This window comes from Miscanthus floridulus, chromosome 18 (assembly GCF_019320115.1).
Source record: "Miscanthus floridulus cultivar M001 chromosome 18, ASM1932011v1, whole genome shotgun sequence".
In the NCBI taxonomy this organism is placed as follows: domain Eukaryota; kingdom Viridiplantae; phylum Streptophyta; class Magnoliopsida; order Poales; family Poaceae; genus Miscanthus; species Miscanthus floridulus.
In genome coordinates this window covers 79,956,545-79,971,282 of record NC_089597.1, presented here as the reverse complement: position 1 = coordinate 79,971,282, position 14,738 = coordinate 79,956,545, and the positions used below count along the sequence as shown (strand labels likewise).

General features: G+C 47.6%; 2 protein-coding genes across 2 annotated transcripts; one reads left to right on the top strand and one right to left on the bottom strand.

Annotated features, from left to right (window-relative positions):
* The first annotated feature begins 1,540 nt into the window (after positions 1-1,540).
* On the top strand, positions 1,541-3,490 carry LOC136521773 (exopolygalacturonase-like). The gene is made up of 2 exons (XM_066515547.1): positions 1,541-2,121; positions 2,268-3,490. The coding sequence occupies exons 1-2, from the start codon at positions 1,594-1,596 to the stop codon at positions 3,012-3,014; spliced, it is 1,275 nt and encodes a 424-aa protein (XP_066371644.1). The 5' UTR covers positions 1,541-1,593; the 3' UTR covers positions 3,015-3,490.
* Positions 3,491-9,570: 6,080 nt separating this feature from the next.
* LOC136522059 (calmodulin-binding receptor kinase CaMRLK-like) lies at positions 9,571-12,465 on the bottom strand. Its single transcript, XM_066515848.1, has 2 exons — positions 10,990-12,465; positions 9,571-10,531 (listed from the first exon to the last, which is right to left on the bottom strand). The coding sequence occupies exons 1-2, from the start codon at positions 12,326-12,328 to the stop codon at positions 9,867-9,869; spliced, it is 2,004 nt and encodes a 667-aa protein (XP_066371945.1). The 5' UTR covers positions 12,329-12,465; the 3' UTR covers positions 9,571-9,866.
* Between the last annotated feature and the right edge of the window lie 2,273 nt (positions 12,466-14,738).

The following is a 14,738-nucleotide window of genomic DNA, read 5'->3' as shown; positions in this document are numbered from 1 at the left end:
AGTGGCACCAGACCACAAGGTGTTGGCCGGAGGATAAAGGTAGTGCTACAAGACTCACCAAATGCTCAGTGACAACAGTGGAATGAGCACTAGATCATTCTACCAGAGAGGGTTGAGCCAAGATTGGAGGGTGATACAGCGCACCGGATTGATATGGGGTCACACCGAATGCAACACTAGATCAGTAGACCTCCAATGGTTGGATTCCATCGATCGGCTTGTCAGAGCCCACTAGATCACTTCGGTGCTACCACCGGACCATTCCGATGCGTACGTATTAGAGAGCTGCAACTTTAGGCAACAACTAGTTTTAGACTTGGAACCTATATATAGCCCCTTGGCCAGACATTTGAGGGTGTGTAGAGCTCGATGAAGTTGTATGAGTTGAGGCTCATCTCTAGTTGCTCTAGCCACTAAATTGCTTAGTGTTCACTCAGTGATTAGCGTAGATGTTTTGCAAAGTGCTTAGGTTAGTTAGAACACCACTTTAGCGTTTGCTCTAGGTTTAGACCTACTGTTTAGTGAGGTTTACCTCTTACCACTCGATGCTTGCGCGTAAATTGTTGCACTAGAGGGGCTTGTAGTCTTACGAGGTCACACCAACTGCGTTTATGGTGTGGCTGCCACTGTTATACTAGAGGGAACAATGCCCATGGTGTTTCAGTCGGATGTTTGATAGTGAACACAGTGGAGAGTGCACCTGGAGAGGCCATACTGGAGATTCACTTACGCGTGGGGAAAACACAGGTGCTATCCATAGAGTTATCCGACTGGGATCTTAGCCATTGCGAGGGCATCCTTGCCAAGGGCTCAAACAAAGACTAGGGAAAGTGAGGAGCTTTTCATCGGAAAATATATCGGAGTTGTCGACAGGAGTCTTTATTATCTCTACTACCCTTAAGCTTCCGCATTTATATTATGTACTTAGGTTGTGTGTTTACCTTCCTAGCTCAGTTTGATAGGATTATAACATAAATTGCGTAACTCTTTTGCGATAGAGATAGCAGTATACATAGCAAAATCTTAATTGCACATCTAGATAGATTGTTTTATTGGATTTTGATTAGATGTAAATTGAAAACTATAATTTTAAAAGTAGATTTTAAGTTGTCTAATTCACCCCTCTTAGATGTTACAGTCCTTTACTTGGTTCTGCTCACCTAAAAAAATGTGGCAAGCAAACGGTGAGCAATCACAGACGGAAAGAAATAGCCAGTGCCATAATAAAAGGGGCGAAGAAGAGCAATTAGGGGCCTGCCAAAGATTTTAGAGACTAAAAGTTACCATGTTTGGTGAAGCGTGAATACCTAATAACCCCCCTTAATCGATGGAACGCCACTGTGTTTAGGTGCTAAACTAGTAACTCGCAAACACCGTAAAAAGCCTATATAGAATTGTTGGTTCGAAATGAGTGCATGTGGAAGAAGCTCGAGAGGAAGACAGGGAAGGCTAAAATTGGCTTGCCTCAACATAGGAGGCAGATGAGCTCCTGTCCCCCGCCATATATAAAGTTCTCTCCATCCCAACCTCTCGGAGAGGCACCAGCTGCAGATTGATCAAAAGAAGCTGCAAGGACAGGCGTAGCTAGCGAAAATGGCTTTGGGTAGCAATGCTATGAGGGTGATCTTCCTCCTCGCGATGGTGGTCTGTGCCGCGCATGCGGGGAAGCCAGCCCCAAAGGAGAAGGAGAAGGGGAAGGACGAGAAGTCAGGCGGTGCCCCCGCCGAGGCGCCCTCAGGTTCCGCGGGGGGCAGCGGGTCTTCAGACATATCCAAGCTCGGAGCCAAGGGTGACGGCAAGACGGACAGCTCCAAAGCGCTGAATGATGCGTGGGCGGCGGCGTGCGGCAAGGAAGGGGCGCAGACGCTCATGATCCCCAAGGGCGACTACCTGGCAGGGCCCCTCAACTTCACCGGGCCGTGCAAGGGCTCCGTCACCATCCAACTCGACGGCAACCTTCTCGGCACCACGGACCTGAGCCAGTACAAGGGCAACTGGATCGAGATCGAGCACGTCGACAACCTCGTCATCACCGGCAAAGGCACCCTCGACGGCCAGGGCAAACAAGTGTGGGACAACAACAAATGTGCCCAGAAATACGACTGCAAGATCCTGCCCAACGTGAGTACTAGCTCTAATGACCATCGTTGCTTCTGCTTCTCCACCCGGCCGGCCAATATATCCAATTAGGCGTCTTATATATTCTTTCTTCTTATTAACTAACACGACGTACTACACCGATGGTGCATGCCACACATTAATTGCAGTCGTTGGTGCTGGACTACGTGAACAATGGCACCGTCTCCGGCATCACCCTGCTGAACGCCAAGTTCTTCCACATGAATATATTCCAGTGCAAAGACATGACGATCAAGGACGTGACCGTCACCGCTCCCGGGGACAGCCCCAACACCGACGGCATCCACATTGGTGACTCCTCCAAGGTCACCATCACCGGCACCACCATCGGCGTGGGTGACGACTGCATCTCCATCGGCCCCGGCAGCACCGGGATCAACATCACCGGCGTCACCTGCGGCCCCGGCCACGGCATCAGCGTCGGCAGCCTGGGCAGGTACAAGGACGAGAAGGACGTGACGGACATTAACGTCAAGGACTGCACGCTCAAGAAGACCAGCAACGGCGTCCGGATCAAGTCCTACGAGGACGCCGCGTGTGTGGTCACCGCCTCCAAGCTCCACTACGAGAACATAGCGATGGAGGACGTGGCCAACCCCATCATCATCGACATGAAGTACTGCCCCAACAAGATCTGCTCGGCCAAGGGCGACTCCAAGGTCACCGTCAAGGACGTCACCTTCAAGAACATCACCGGCACCTCATCCACCCCGGAGGCTGTCAGCCTGCTCTGCTCCGACAAGATCCCCTGCAGCGGCGTCACCATGGATAACATCAAGGTCGAGTACAAGGGCACCAACAACAAGACTATGGCGGTCTGCAACAACGCCAAGGGAAGCGCCACCGGTTGTCTCAAGGAACTGGCATGCCTCTGATCCATTCACATCCACTCGCACATCGTCCATGTCTTCTTCTCGATCGCTCCAACAGCCATCGTCATATCTTCACCAGCTATCTTTAATTTCGGTCTTCTATCTGCACAAACAGAAGGGTTGATCGGTGCATGAGATCATCCTTCAATACCTTTAGGGGTCATATATACTAGTATTACCCATGTAAATGTAATCCTCCGTCCGATATGCGTGGCACCTTCCGTGGACTAGCCCATTTCCGCCCTTCAGGCAGGCATTACGCGTTGGTGCCGATGCCGACCCATGAGGAGGCCGGCTGAAAACTTTCTGTTCTTTTCAAATTTCCTACGGATTTTGTCAGGCTTCCATGCATGCATGGTTGAGAGATGTGTTAAGATCATCTCGAAGAGTCTTTCTAAGGTTTACTCGCTAATAAATCATCATTTGGAAAATTATTTGAGTACAATCATTTTTTATATCTTTGTACCCTACAACAATTATTCTATATTATCTTATGCACACTCTAGAGTGCCATTATCGTCTCCATCTTTATCTGGTGACAAATCTGAAATAAATAATGTTTATATTTGGAGATCCATTCAACCTAAGCCATGTTGCAACGTGCATAAGCTTGGGTTCTACTAGCCAGACCGGTTTTGCAGCTCCAAATGACCAAACCAAGGAACATAAAAAGATGGGTGACCAAGAAAGAAATTTTCACACTTTGATATTAAGAATATATATAGATGTATTAAAACCCTGACTAAACAAATATTCATGTTATACAATCACGTAGCACAAGTTATAGCATTAAGTAGCATGCATGAACGATTAATGTACATGTTATAGTTAAGTTATTATGAAATATACTCTCTTTACAATTGATACTTACAAACTATACAAAATTAATATCCATAACATTATTTATTTAAATTGCTACCCTAGATAAATTTATACACTCTATAGTATAAATGTAATCATTCTTTTTTATATATAATAAGAAGACAACACTACTCAACAAATGCCGATTAGTGTGGGGCCGTGTCTCTACTCGGTTAATATGATTAATTACTAATCATTGTCTAGACTCTAGTAGGCTTATGATCCGGGTAGTGAAGCCGGACTATTATTGGCTCCGGCATATCTGATAGAAATATGTGTGGATCCTTATGGGCTTAGGCTGCTCTGAGCTGTAACATTTGGACCAACGGACTTGACAGGCTATGTACACTCATCCACAGATCATCCTCATCCACTCATCCACAGACCCCGCTCACGTCGCACATCCGCTCTACGCTGAGCACACCCCGCTCGCGGGACGGACTCTACATGCCCGCGCCGCCCTCGCACGCGGGACGTACTCCGACTGCTCTGCTCGTTGGCGCCGCCCTCGCCCACGTCGCCTGCCCTCGCAGGATGCACTCCGTTCGCCCGCACCACCCCCACTCGCGGGGCGGACTCCGCCCGCCCCCACCGCGTGGCCCTCATCTGGACACGCGTCTCCCGTCGTGGCCACGCTCCATCCGCCTGCCTCGGCCACTGCTGAGGTCCGTGCCACCAACGGGCTCCACACCGGTGACCTCTGTGCACTCCGTGCAGGCGTCGAGCACCACAAGAATGAGCTCCATTCGTCCAAGTAGCAAGGTGATATTGCGCTGAAAGCGCATGTTGCAATCGTATGTTTCAAGTGTTTCAGTTGTTTCAGAGATATGTTGCAAGGGTTTCATTTGGATGTTGCAAAAGTAGATCGGGATGTTGCATATGTTGCAATGGTTGTACACTTATGTTGCAAACGTCTGTTCGTAATGTTTCATCTGTTTTTTCAGACGTATGTTGTAAGTGTATTTATCTGGATGTTGCATATGTTTCACACATATGTTGCAAGTGTTTTATCTGGATATTGCATATGTGTTAAGGTGGTTTTCATGTGTTTTTTGCAAGTGTTTCAGACGCATGTTTCAAACGTTTCATATGTCTCAGACATATGTTGGAAGTGTTGTATCTAAATATTTCAAAAGTAAATCGGGTGTTGTATCTCCCTCCTCACCTTTTGCTGTCTCGTCTTGGTGTCTCCTCCTCGCCTTCTGCTGCATTGCATCATTCTCAGACTGCGGAGAGGGACGGTGGAGGGGGCGCGCTGGGGGATGGCGGCGCGGACGCGAGCGCACGCTCCCCCTTTTGTTACACGGTTAGATAGCGCTTCAGTCCCTTTAGTTTTTCTATTAGGCGGAATGCTGAGATGAGACGGTCATGTTGGTGTACCACGACGTCAGCCCATGGTTTAGTTGGCTGAGCTGCGTCCGAACGCGCTACTGACGTCGGACGTCCAAGCACCCTGCCAGTGCTCACGTGACACAACACGCTTGTAATAGTTTTCCAGCTATAAATAAGAATTTCAGCATCTCCTCGCGCCGCTCCGTTAGCCGCGGTGGAATCATTGATCGAGAATTCGAGATCCTCCAATAAGCGCGCAGACTGCAAAGGAATGCATGCATGCGCTGCATGCCTGTCACAAACTTTGGTTGCACGCAGGCACGTTGGATTATATCTACTCTACCTCTACCGAGCGTGCTGCGTGATGCACTTCTCTACGCACGCACCTATGGCTGTGACCCGGCCTCGGGACTCGTCCCTGCAGGCTGCAGCCAAGCGCGCCGAGGCAACTAGGCAAGTAAAGCTTGCAGCCACTGCGCTAACTTCTGTGGAAAGAAGGTGCATATGCCAGGTTTGGAGATGCGCGAAGTGCCAGGCATGCACCGAACTGGGATTTTGTCGCGTGTGACTCGTGAGTCGTGACCTTTTCTTCCTGCACGTAGGAGTGGAACTGAATACATGGCCCATCTCCTCCAAAGTTGTCTGTAGGAGATGTGAATCTACCTGCCAACAGAATTTTTTAAGTGTCGGTGTGTATTTAGAGTCTGAAATAATAACCTGCAGAGGTTCTCTCATATATGCACCCACACTCACACACTTATACATGTAGTTCCTCTGTTTCATAAGTGTCATTCTCACTTACTACTTATTGAGAAGTCAAATCTTTTTAAATTTAACCAGATATATAAGAAAATATTAATATTTGCGATATATAATTAGTATCATTAGATGAATTGTTGAATGTATTTTCATAATAAACTTATTTGAAGACACAAATATTGCTAATATTTTTTACAAATATAGTCAAACTTTTAAAAGTTTGACCATCACGCATCTCATAGTAACATTCTTTTTGGGATGGAGGGAGTAGATCATAAGATTGACAGACGTCTCGCTATCGATGGGAATATTGCACGCACACTCGCAAATTGTGCGCACACTTGCAAATCATAGTACAAATGTCATACCTTTAGGAGCACTTCTGATAAAATGAACCGGCAAGTCCCAAGATTGACAGACGTCTCGCTATTGATGGACATATTGCCAACCACTAAAAAATGCGAGCACACACATGTCAAGTCGAGAACTAGAACTCGAGTGAGTAAGTTCCACCATAAAGAAACCTAACCAGCCAAATTACGCTTTGCATGACTGTCTTAATGATGTGTTAAACACGCTACTTGAATCATTTGATTCCTCTTAATAAATAATGGAGACCACCTTGCAATTTTACCAGAGTAAATTTCACAAATCCAATACCACCTCTTTTTTCTAATGTCAGACACAATCTTAATAACATTAGTAAATGGAGGTTTTTTTAAGTCTCTATTTTAATTTCACATGATGCATTAGAAAAGATAAAAATATTGGACCATTGATATAATTCAGTATACTATAACTATCACCAACAATAATAAACATTGGTCTATTCTATTTTATAAAAAATCACTCTATCATTATGAAAATCTAGGCTACCCCAAATTCTATATCAAAATTAATCATCCATGCCATAAAAGTACACTAAAGTATAACGCCCTATATCTATACATGAATTATCCATGCCTATCATTATCAACATACTCTAAAATAATCTCCTAAACCTATATCTAAATACTTACCTCTACCATTATGAAAAAATACTCTAAAGTAATCCCCTAAACCTATATCTATACTTACCTCTACCATTATGAAAATAGCATAAAGTAATCCTGCAGTCTTAATCTAAATTACCCACCTACATCGTTATGAAGAAAAAATCTAATATATTCATAAATGTGCATCTAGATTACCATCTCTATCATCACTAGGAATAACCTAAAGTAAGCAACCACCTAAACCATTATGAAATATGGTCTAAATTAACCCACTAAATTACACACCCGCCATTGTTAAAAGTAACCTAAAGTGTATTCTATGTTTGTTGCAGAAATATCTACATGTTTGACTATAAAAAAATTTCCAAATTTCATATTTGCATTGACTTTATCCAGCTATTGACTTATGTGGCAATTCAAGGAGATTTTTAATTCCTCGAGGAGTATACAATATTATCTTAAACACACCATAGACAAGACATTATATAATAGAGAGTTGCTGTGAACACAGTTAGGCCTCCTTTGAAATGGAGGAATGAAAAAGTATAGGAATAGGAAAAACCTAGGAATATGATAGGAATGTAAGTGCAAAACAAAGGAATAAAAAACATAGGAATTTTGCATGTCTAGGTATTTGGATGGGCAAAGGAAAAACACAGGAATGTTAAAAGGAATTTTAGGAGCAAAAATATATTTCTTTCTTTAGGGCCCCTTTGGAATGGAGGTGAAACAAAGGAAAAAAACATAGGATTGAGATTCCATAAGAATGAATTCCTTTATCATCCTTTGGATTGTATGAAATGCTCATAGGAAATCTAAAGGAAACTTTCCTTTCCCTTCAATTCCATAGGAAAACTAGAGGAAAGAAGAATCCACTCTGAGCTCATAGGAAAAATCCTATGCACGAGGTACGAAGCACATAATGGACTAATGGTTGCTGGTGGCGCCTAATCAAGGGCGTAGAATGAAATAAGTAGGTTACGAGCTTGGTTGCTTTGATTTCACATAAAAACTTAAATTGCATGCTTCTATTTAATTGTTCATGCTTCATGAACACTCATCTAATAGTGCCATCTATAAAACAGAATGGTATGAAGATCACACTCAAAATATGGTTTTTGACATTGGTACAACATACATTCAAACTTGAATTATCAATTATCATGAATTATCATGGTATTAAATTTTACCGTCCGGAAAAAAAAAAGCACCACCACCGTTTTTGTCTGGCTTCTCGGATAACTGCCGAGGAGACCACCTATATGCATGAGAAACGGAAGTACTCGCTGCCACATCGAGAAAGAGATGATCAGCTGCCACTCTGGCCGGCTGTATGTACCAGGCCAGTGTCGCATGCATGTTGCTACACACGCTACGCAACAGGCAAAGCTTGGCCCACCCCGACTGGCGACTGTCCCGGTCGCGGCCTCGCCTCCCTGGCTCCCTCGGCCCCTTCCGATCCCTACAGGAACAGGACGCTTTGCCGCAAGAGGACAAGGGGCCTTTTTTGACTGTTGCGTGTGGCCTCCTAGTCCCACGAACCTAAAAGGCGCCAAAAGGTGCCCCGGCCACCAGGGAAGCGAGGTCAAGATGAGATGAGATCTCTTGACTGACTCACGCGGCAGCAGGCAGCCTTGCTCAGCAACAACAACCTCACATTCCCCTCCACTAACCCCTGTTTCCTCCCTCCTTTTATTACTTTAGCAATATCTTCCTCTCCCTCCCACTGCAGCTCCAGTGCTCCATGCTTGCAAAGCAAGCCTGAACGAACACCACTGTGGGATCTGTTGTTTCTCTCCATCTCTTTCAGCGCAGACTCATAAGAACGCCACTAGTTGATTTGATGCAGTGGTTCAGCGACCGCGCACGCTTGCATGCACCTCATCGTGCCAAAGTTTTGGAGCTCAAGATCGACTTGAAGTAGATAGAAAGATGTGCATAGAGTAGAAGGTTCTTATTGTCAACTCAATCTGAATAGTTTGCCTGATGACTGGAAAGCAGGTAGGGCACCTTTTGGAAGATTTGTTAGGCTTTCTGGTCGAATTATAAGCTACAGACCAAGCAAAATTGTCCATATGTATACTACTATAGGTAGACTAAAACAAATTTGAAACCTTGGATTCTCTGCTCATGGCTAAAGCCCAAACCAGTTGGTTGTGTGTGGTTTGTCCAGCAAAGCCTGGGCTACTCTTCATTATTGCTGTGCACTCTGTCAGCAGTCATCCACTCAGCAGTAATCCGTGCAGTTTGTGTGGACAGTGTGAAACATGTATGGCGGCTTGCGATTTACTCCTACCAAAAAACTGTTGCTGCTTGTATGTAGGACCAACGTGCATGATATATACATGGCAATGGCAGGCACAAAAAGGTCTTCGAAACCAACTGTTGTTAGGCCCAGTTTAGATCACTTCATTTTGCAAAATGAAGTACTGTAGCGGTTTCGTTGTTATTTGGCAATTAGTGTCTAATCATAGTTTAATTAGGCTTAAAAGATTCGTCTCGTGGATTTCGTCTAAACTGTGTAATTAGTTTTATTTTTTATTTATATTTAATGCTTCATGCATGCGTCTAAAGATTCGATGTGACGGAGAATCTTGAAAAATTTGGCAAAATGAAGTGGAACTAAACAGGGCCTTACTGGCAAGGAAAACTGTTACACATGCACATACTAGCAAAAGTACAAACTACGAGGTCTGGTTCTGCTTCTGGTCCACACTACACCAGGCTACCAAGCTGCTCCAGATCCATGGATGGATCATGCATGGATGACCCGCAAGGTACAGGAAAAAAACAGCGGACGGACGCTCGATCGGGAGGGGGGGACGGCCACTGGCCCCGCCGCGGCTTCGTGCAAGGGACACCGGTGCCGGTGGCTCGATCACACGTACTCACACTGATGATGGATGGCTCAGCTGCCCGGCCTGGGCGTGGTAGGAGGCACCGCCCGGATGTCCTTGAGCACCCCCACTACCTGCTGCATCGTCGGCCGCTTGTCCGGCGAGTGCGCCGTGCAGAGGTACCCCACCCTTAGGCACTCCACCATCTCCCGATCGGCCGCCTCCGCCTCCGCGCCGGCGGCGGCCTCGTCCCGCACCCTGGGGTCCACGATGTCCAGCCCTTTGCCGTCGCGGATGATGCCCCGCGCCCAGCTCACGGACGCCTCGTCCCACCCGGCCTGCCCCGTCATCAGCTCCAGCACCAGCACGCCGAACCCGTACACGTCGCCCTCGGGCGTCGCGTTGCCGTTGTGGTTGTGCCCGAAGAAGTCTGAGATCCGGGGCTCCAGGTCGTCGCACAGCAGGACGTTGGTCGGCACCAGGTGGCCGTGCACGACCGCCGACCCGCCGCCGCCGGCCCACCCCTGGTGCAGGAACGCCAGGCCCCGGGCGACCCCCAGCGCGATGCGGTGCCGGGTCGGCCAGTCGGAGATGGACCGCTTCACCTCCGCCGCCTCCCAGATGTCGCCGCTGCCCGCCGTGTCGTCCATGTCCGGCCGCCCCGCTGGCAGCTCGTGCAGCCACCGGTGCAGGTCGCCCTTCTCCATGTACTCGTAAAGTAGTAGCTTCTCCTTGCCTGCAAAGATGATTTTTGTTTAATAAATGAAGTCATCATGCAGCATGTTCGCTTGCTCGTAAAAACCAGGAATAGTGTTTTTCTCTCACACCAAACCAGCCAGCAGTAAATAATCCACGATACGATACGGCCTCCCAAACAGGCCGCAGAATTCAAACCATGCAGCTTTCTTGTGTACAGTAGTAGTATTTTTCGCTGCAACTTTTCATCTGTGCACCGAACCCAACTGCTCCAACTATACCCGGAATGCATGGCGGCTAAAATGGTGCTAAAAAGTTCGAGACTAGCCTACACAATACACACCCATGCACACTTACTTTGGCAGTTTCTACATTGGCACTAGCAACCCATGCATAGATTATATTTTGAGGATAACAATTCACAAAAAAATAATGTTTAGCACAAAGAAATTAAACAAAATTGATTCTAGTAGAATGATTCGGATTGAGCTCACTCACCTGCAATGCAGTAGCCAAGGAGTGGAAGAATGTTCGGGTGGCGGAGGCGCGCGAGCTCCCGAAACGCGGTGGCAGCGGCCGCCGGGTTGTCGTCGTCCTCGCGGAGCCCGGCCACGGCGCCCTCCACGACGCGCACGACGACGTGCAGGTCACCGGGGAGCACGGCCCGGTACGCGGCGCCGCTGCGGCCGCCGCGCTCCGCGAGCTGAGACTCGCGGCCGAAGCCGGACGTGGCCGCGGCCAGGTCGCCCAGCGTGAGCTGTATCAGCGGCCGCTCGAACAGCACCACGGGCGCTGCCGACGACGCGCCCCTGGCCGCCACGACCACCACGTCCTCCTCCTCGTCGCCCTTCTCGCTCCATTGTGCTTTCTCCTTCTTCTCCTCGTCGTCTTTGCCTCCCTTCTGCCGCCGCCTGCACCTCAGCGCGCCGCACGCCACGCACCCGACCAGGCAGAGCAGCATGGCCAGGGACGCCACCCCGCATATCACCGCCACCGCCACGATGCTCAGATGCCTCCTCCTCGTCGTCGTCGTCCCAGAACCACCCTTCTTTTTACTTTTCCCAAGAGGACTAGGACCAGGAGGTGATGACGGCCGCGGCCGCCGTGGCGCTGCTGTCGAGTTGTCCGAGAACACCAGTGACGACGCGTTGCCCGCGTGTACGAACGCCGAGTGGCCGAACTTCGCGACGGCGCCCGGGTCCACCACGCCGGAGAACCTGTTGTACGAGACGTTCAAGGAACGCACCCCGCCGAGCGGCGGCAAGTCGCCGGGGAACCTCCCCTGCATCGCGTTCGAGGACAGGTCGAGCCGCTTCACCCGCGCCAGACGCCGCAGGCCCCGCGGCACCGCGCGGATCCTGTTCGCCGACACGTCGAGCGCGACGAGCCCCGAGAGCCCTTCCACCCCGTCGACGCCCGTGAACCGGTTGCCGGACACGTTGAGCGACCGGAGCCGCGGGTTGGGCTCCTCCACCCGGAGCGCGCCGCCGAGCTGGTTGCGGGAGACGTCAACCGCACGGAGCGACGGCGCGCGCCAGAACCGGCCCGGGATGGCGCCCTGGAGCGCGTTGCCCGAGAGGTCGAGCGCGGCGAGCGCGGTCAGGTTCGCCAGCGCCGCCCACGACACCGCGCCCGTGAGGTTCCGCGACGGGAGGTGGAGCTCTCGGACCGGCTGGCATGCCGCCTTGGCTCTCGGGGCACGGAAGTTGCGCACGTACCGGAACGCGGCGGCGACGATGGCCGCGTCGTCGCGGCCGGCGCAAGAGGAGGAATTGACACTGGAGGGAAGCGAGGTGGCGAAGAGGAGGAGCAGGAGGAGGTGGACGTGGAGTGGCATTGGAGATGCACGACGTGTGGAGAGCTGCACGTTAGGGAGGAGATTCGAGCTGGGGTTGCATTGAAGGAATTGAATGGACACAGGGGAAGCTGGGGGACTACGACGGAACAGAACAGGGGTGGAAATGGAATAGTGCAGGCGTGCAGCTACACTACGAGGAAGGAAGGATCAAGGATTAGATGGTTTAATACAAGCTGGTGACACTAAGCCATTGTTTAGTTCCTACCCAAAACTTTACATCATGTCACATCAAATGTTTGACACATATATGGAGTATTAAATATAGACTAAAAAAATAATTAATTGCACAGTTTTCGGCTAATTTGCGAGACGAATCTTTTAAGCCTAATTAATCCATAATTTGACAATAAAGTGCTACAGTAACACGTGTGTTAATGATTGATTAATTAGGCTTAATAAATTTGTCTTGAGGTTTACTGACGGATTCTGTAATTTTTTTATTAGTATCCAAACACCCTATACGACATCTCTGTATAACATCCGATGTGACACCCTAAAACTTTACAGGCTGAATCTAAACAAAGGAAAGTAAACTGAGGAGTTGCTGGTTTCCCATTCTAGGGGAGTAGTCAGTCAGCGTATAGATGGTTCTGGTGTTCCTACTTGTCCCCGGGTTCCCTCTTTTCGGTTTACTAGCTTCACTAATCAAATATGAGTATCTAAAACAGGCCTAATACTATAATAACGAGGATATACTTTATGCTGCTTGTTTTGAGAAATCAGTTCATCGTAAATAAAGCAGTACACCTCTGTTTTAAATGTTATAATTATAAACTGTTTTGGCTTTTCCAAGTATATAATTTTTTACTATACACATGGTATACGCTACGTCTAGAAGCATAATAAAAGATATGTACCTTGAAAACCAGAATAACTTATAATTTAAAACGGAGAAAGTATATTATAAGTTGATTTTATAAATTTTGTTCCGATGACTTCATCCTTCTTGTTTATGTATTAATAAGCATGTGCATATGAGGTTTGCGTATGATGTACAGTTTGATCAACACGACAACACATTCAAATTTCAAAACCAAACTAATATCCATGAGTGAGAAAGCTAAAGATTATCCTGTTCCTCAAACCAAACACTAAATTTGTGTATTATTGAGTCCGGCCTCTGCCAACAATTAAAAGACCATTTGGTTGTGCAATAGAAACTTCAGGGAGTTCTTGTGGATCCATCCACCTATTCATTGGCTGGCTTTTATTTTCCTAGTCTTCTCCATTTGTTCTTACCTCCTTTGTAAGGGCCCTTTTGACATAGCTTAAGCTTTATGAATTTTTGGTGCTGATCGTCTCTAGCTCTAGACATAATTGGAGCTAGAACTCTAGGAACATTAAAAGCTTCATGTGGTGTGGCAAGTGATTATGTGAAAGCATCTTCCAATTCAACATCTTTTGTATCTAGCTTCGTTTCTTTGCATCTTATTGGGACCTCAATCAAGCCGTCTAGTTTTTATAAGTGTGCACCACATCTATGCTCTAGATTCAAAATAGGTAAAGCTACTACTTTCCACTCTCTTAAAAGTATGGCCAAACGAGAAACAAGGCCTTAAACTACTCTTAATGTCTTCACACTACTATTATGAATATTTAGAACTAGTTAGTCCTTAATCCTAATGCATATCAACCTTCGCACAACTATTGTCGGTGTAAAAATTGACTAACACGTAAATATTTGTAGTTTTGCCATACGTTGTGATCGGACGTGGCCTAGCACTTAATGACACAGAGTTTATACGGGTTCAGGCAACATGCCCTAGGTCCTGTTTCAGTTGGTCGGTGACTTTATTCTTGAGCTCAGGTGCTCGAAGTTTGCTGTGGGGTTACAAATAAGTGGGAATAAGATGGGGGGTGTTAGAGGTCCGGTCGGACTCTAGACCGAAGGGCCAAGAGTAGCAGAAGCTTCTACGTGCGCTAAGTATTGTAACATATGCTCTGTGTAGCTTTAGAGTTCTAGAGCTGTGGAGCTATTCGAGTACTCAGAATGTTTAAAACTTAGCAGAGAGCGAGTCAGAATGATCCGTTCTTATTGGGAGAGAGAGCGCATCCCCTTTTATAGATGAAGGGGATGACCTTACAAGTTCTAAGAGAGAGAGAGAGTGTGTGTGTGCCCTAGTCTTGTTACCCACGCCGTCGGGTACAAGACAGTTTGTCGATGCCCACAATAACATTGACATCCAGATGTATGTGGCAGGCTCCATCATGTTCTTTTGGTATGCCAAATGTTGGCGCTTACCATACTATAGGACAAATGTCGGCGTCTACAACACTGTTTTTGTTTTGAAATGTTTGGAAGGCTTCAAAGTACCCTTCTGACATGGCCTGACAGTACTGTCCTGCAGGTGTGTAGGATACGGTCCTTGGTATTACGATTGACTTACCA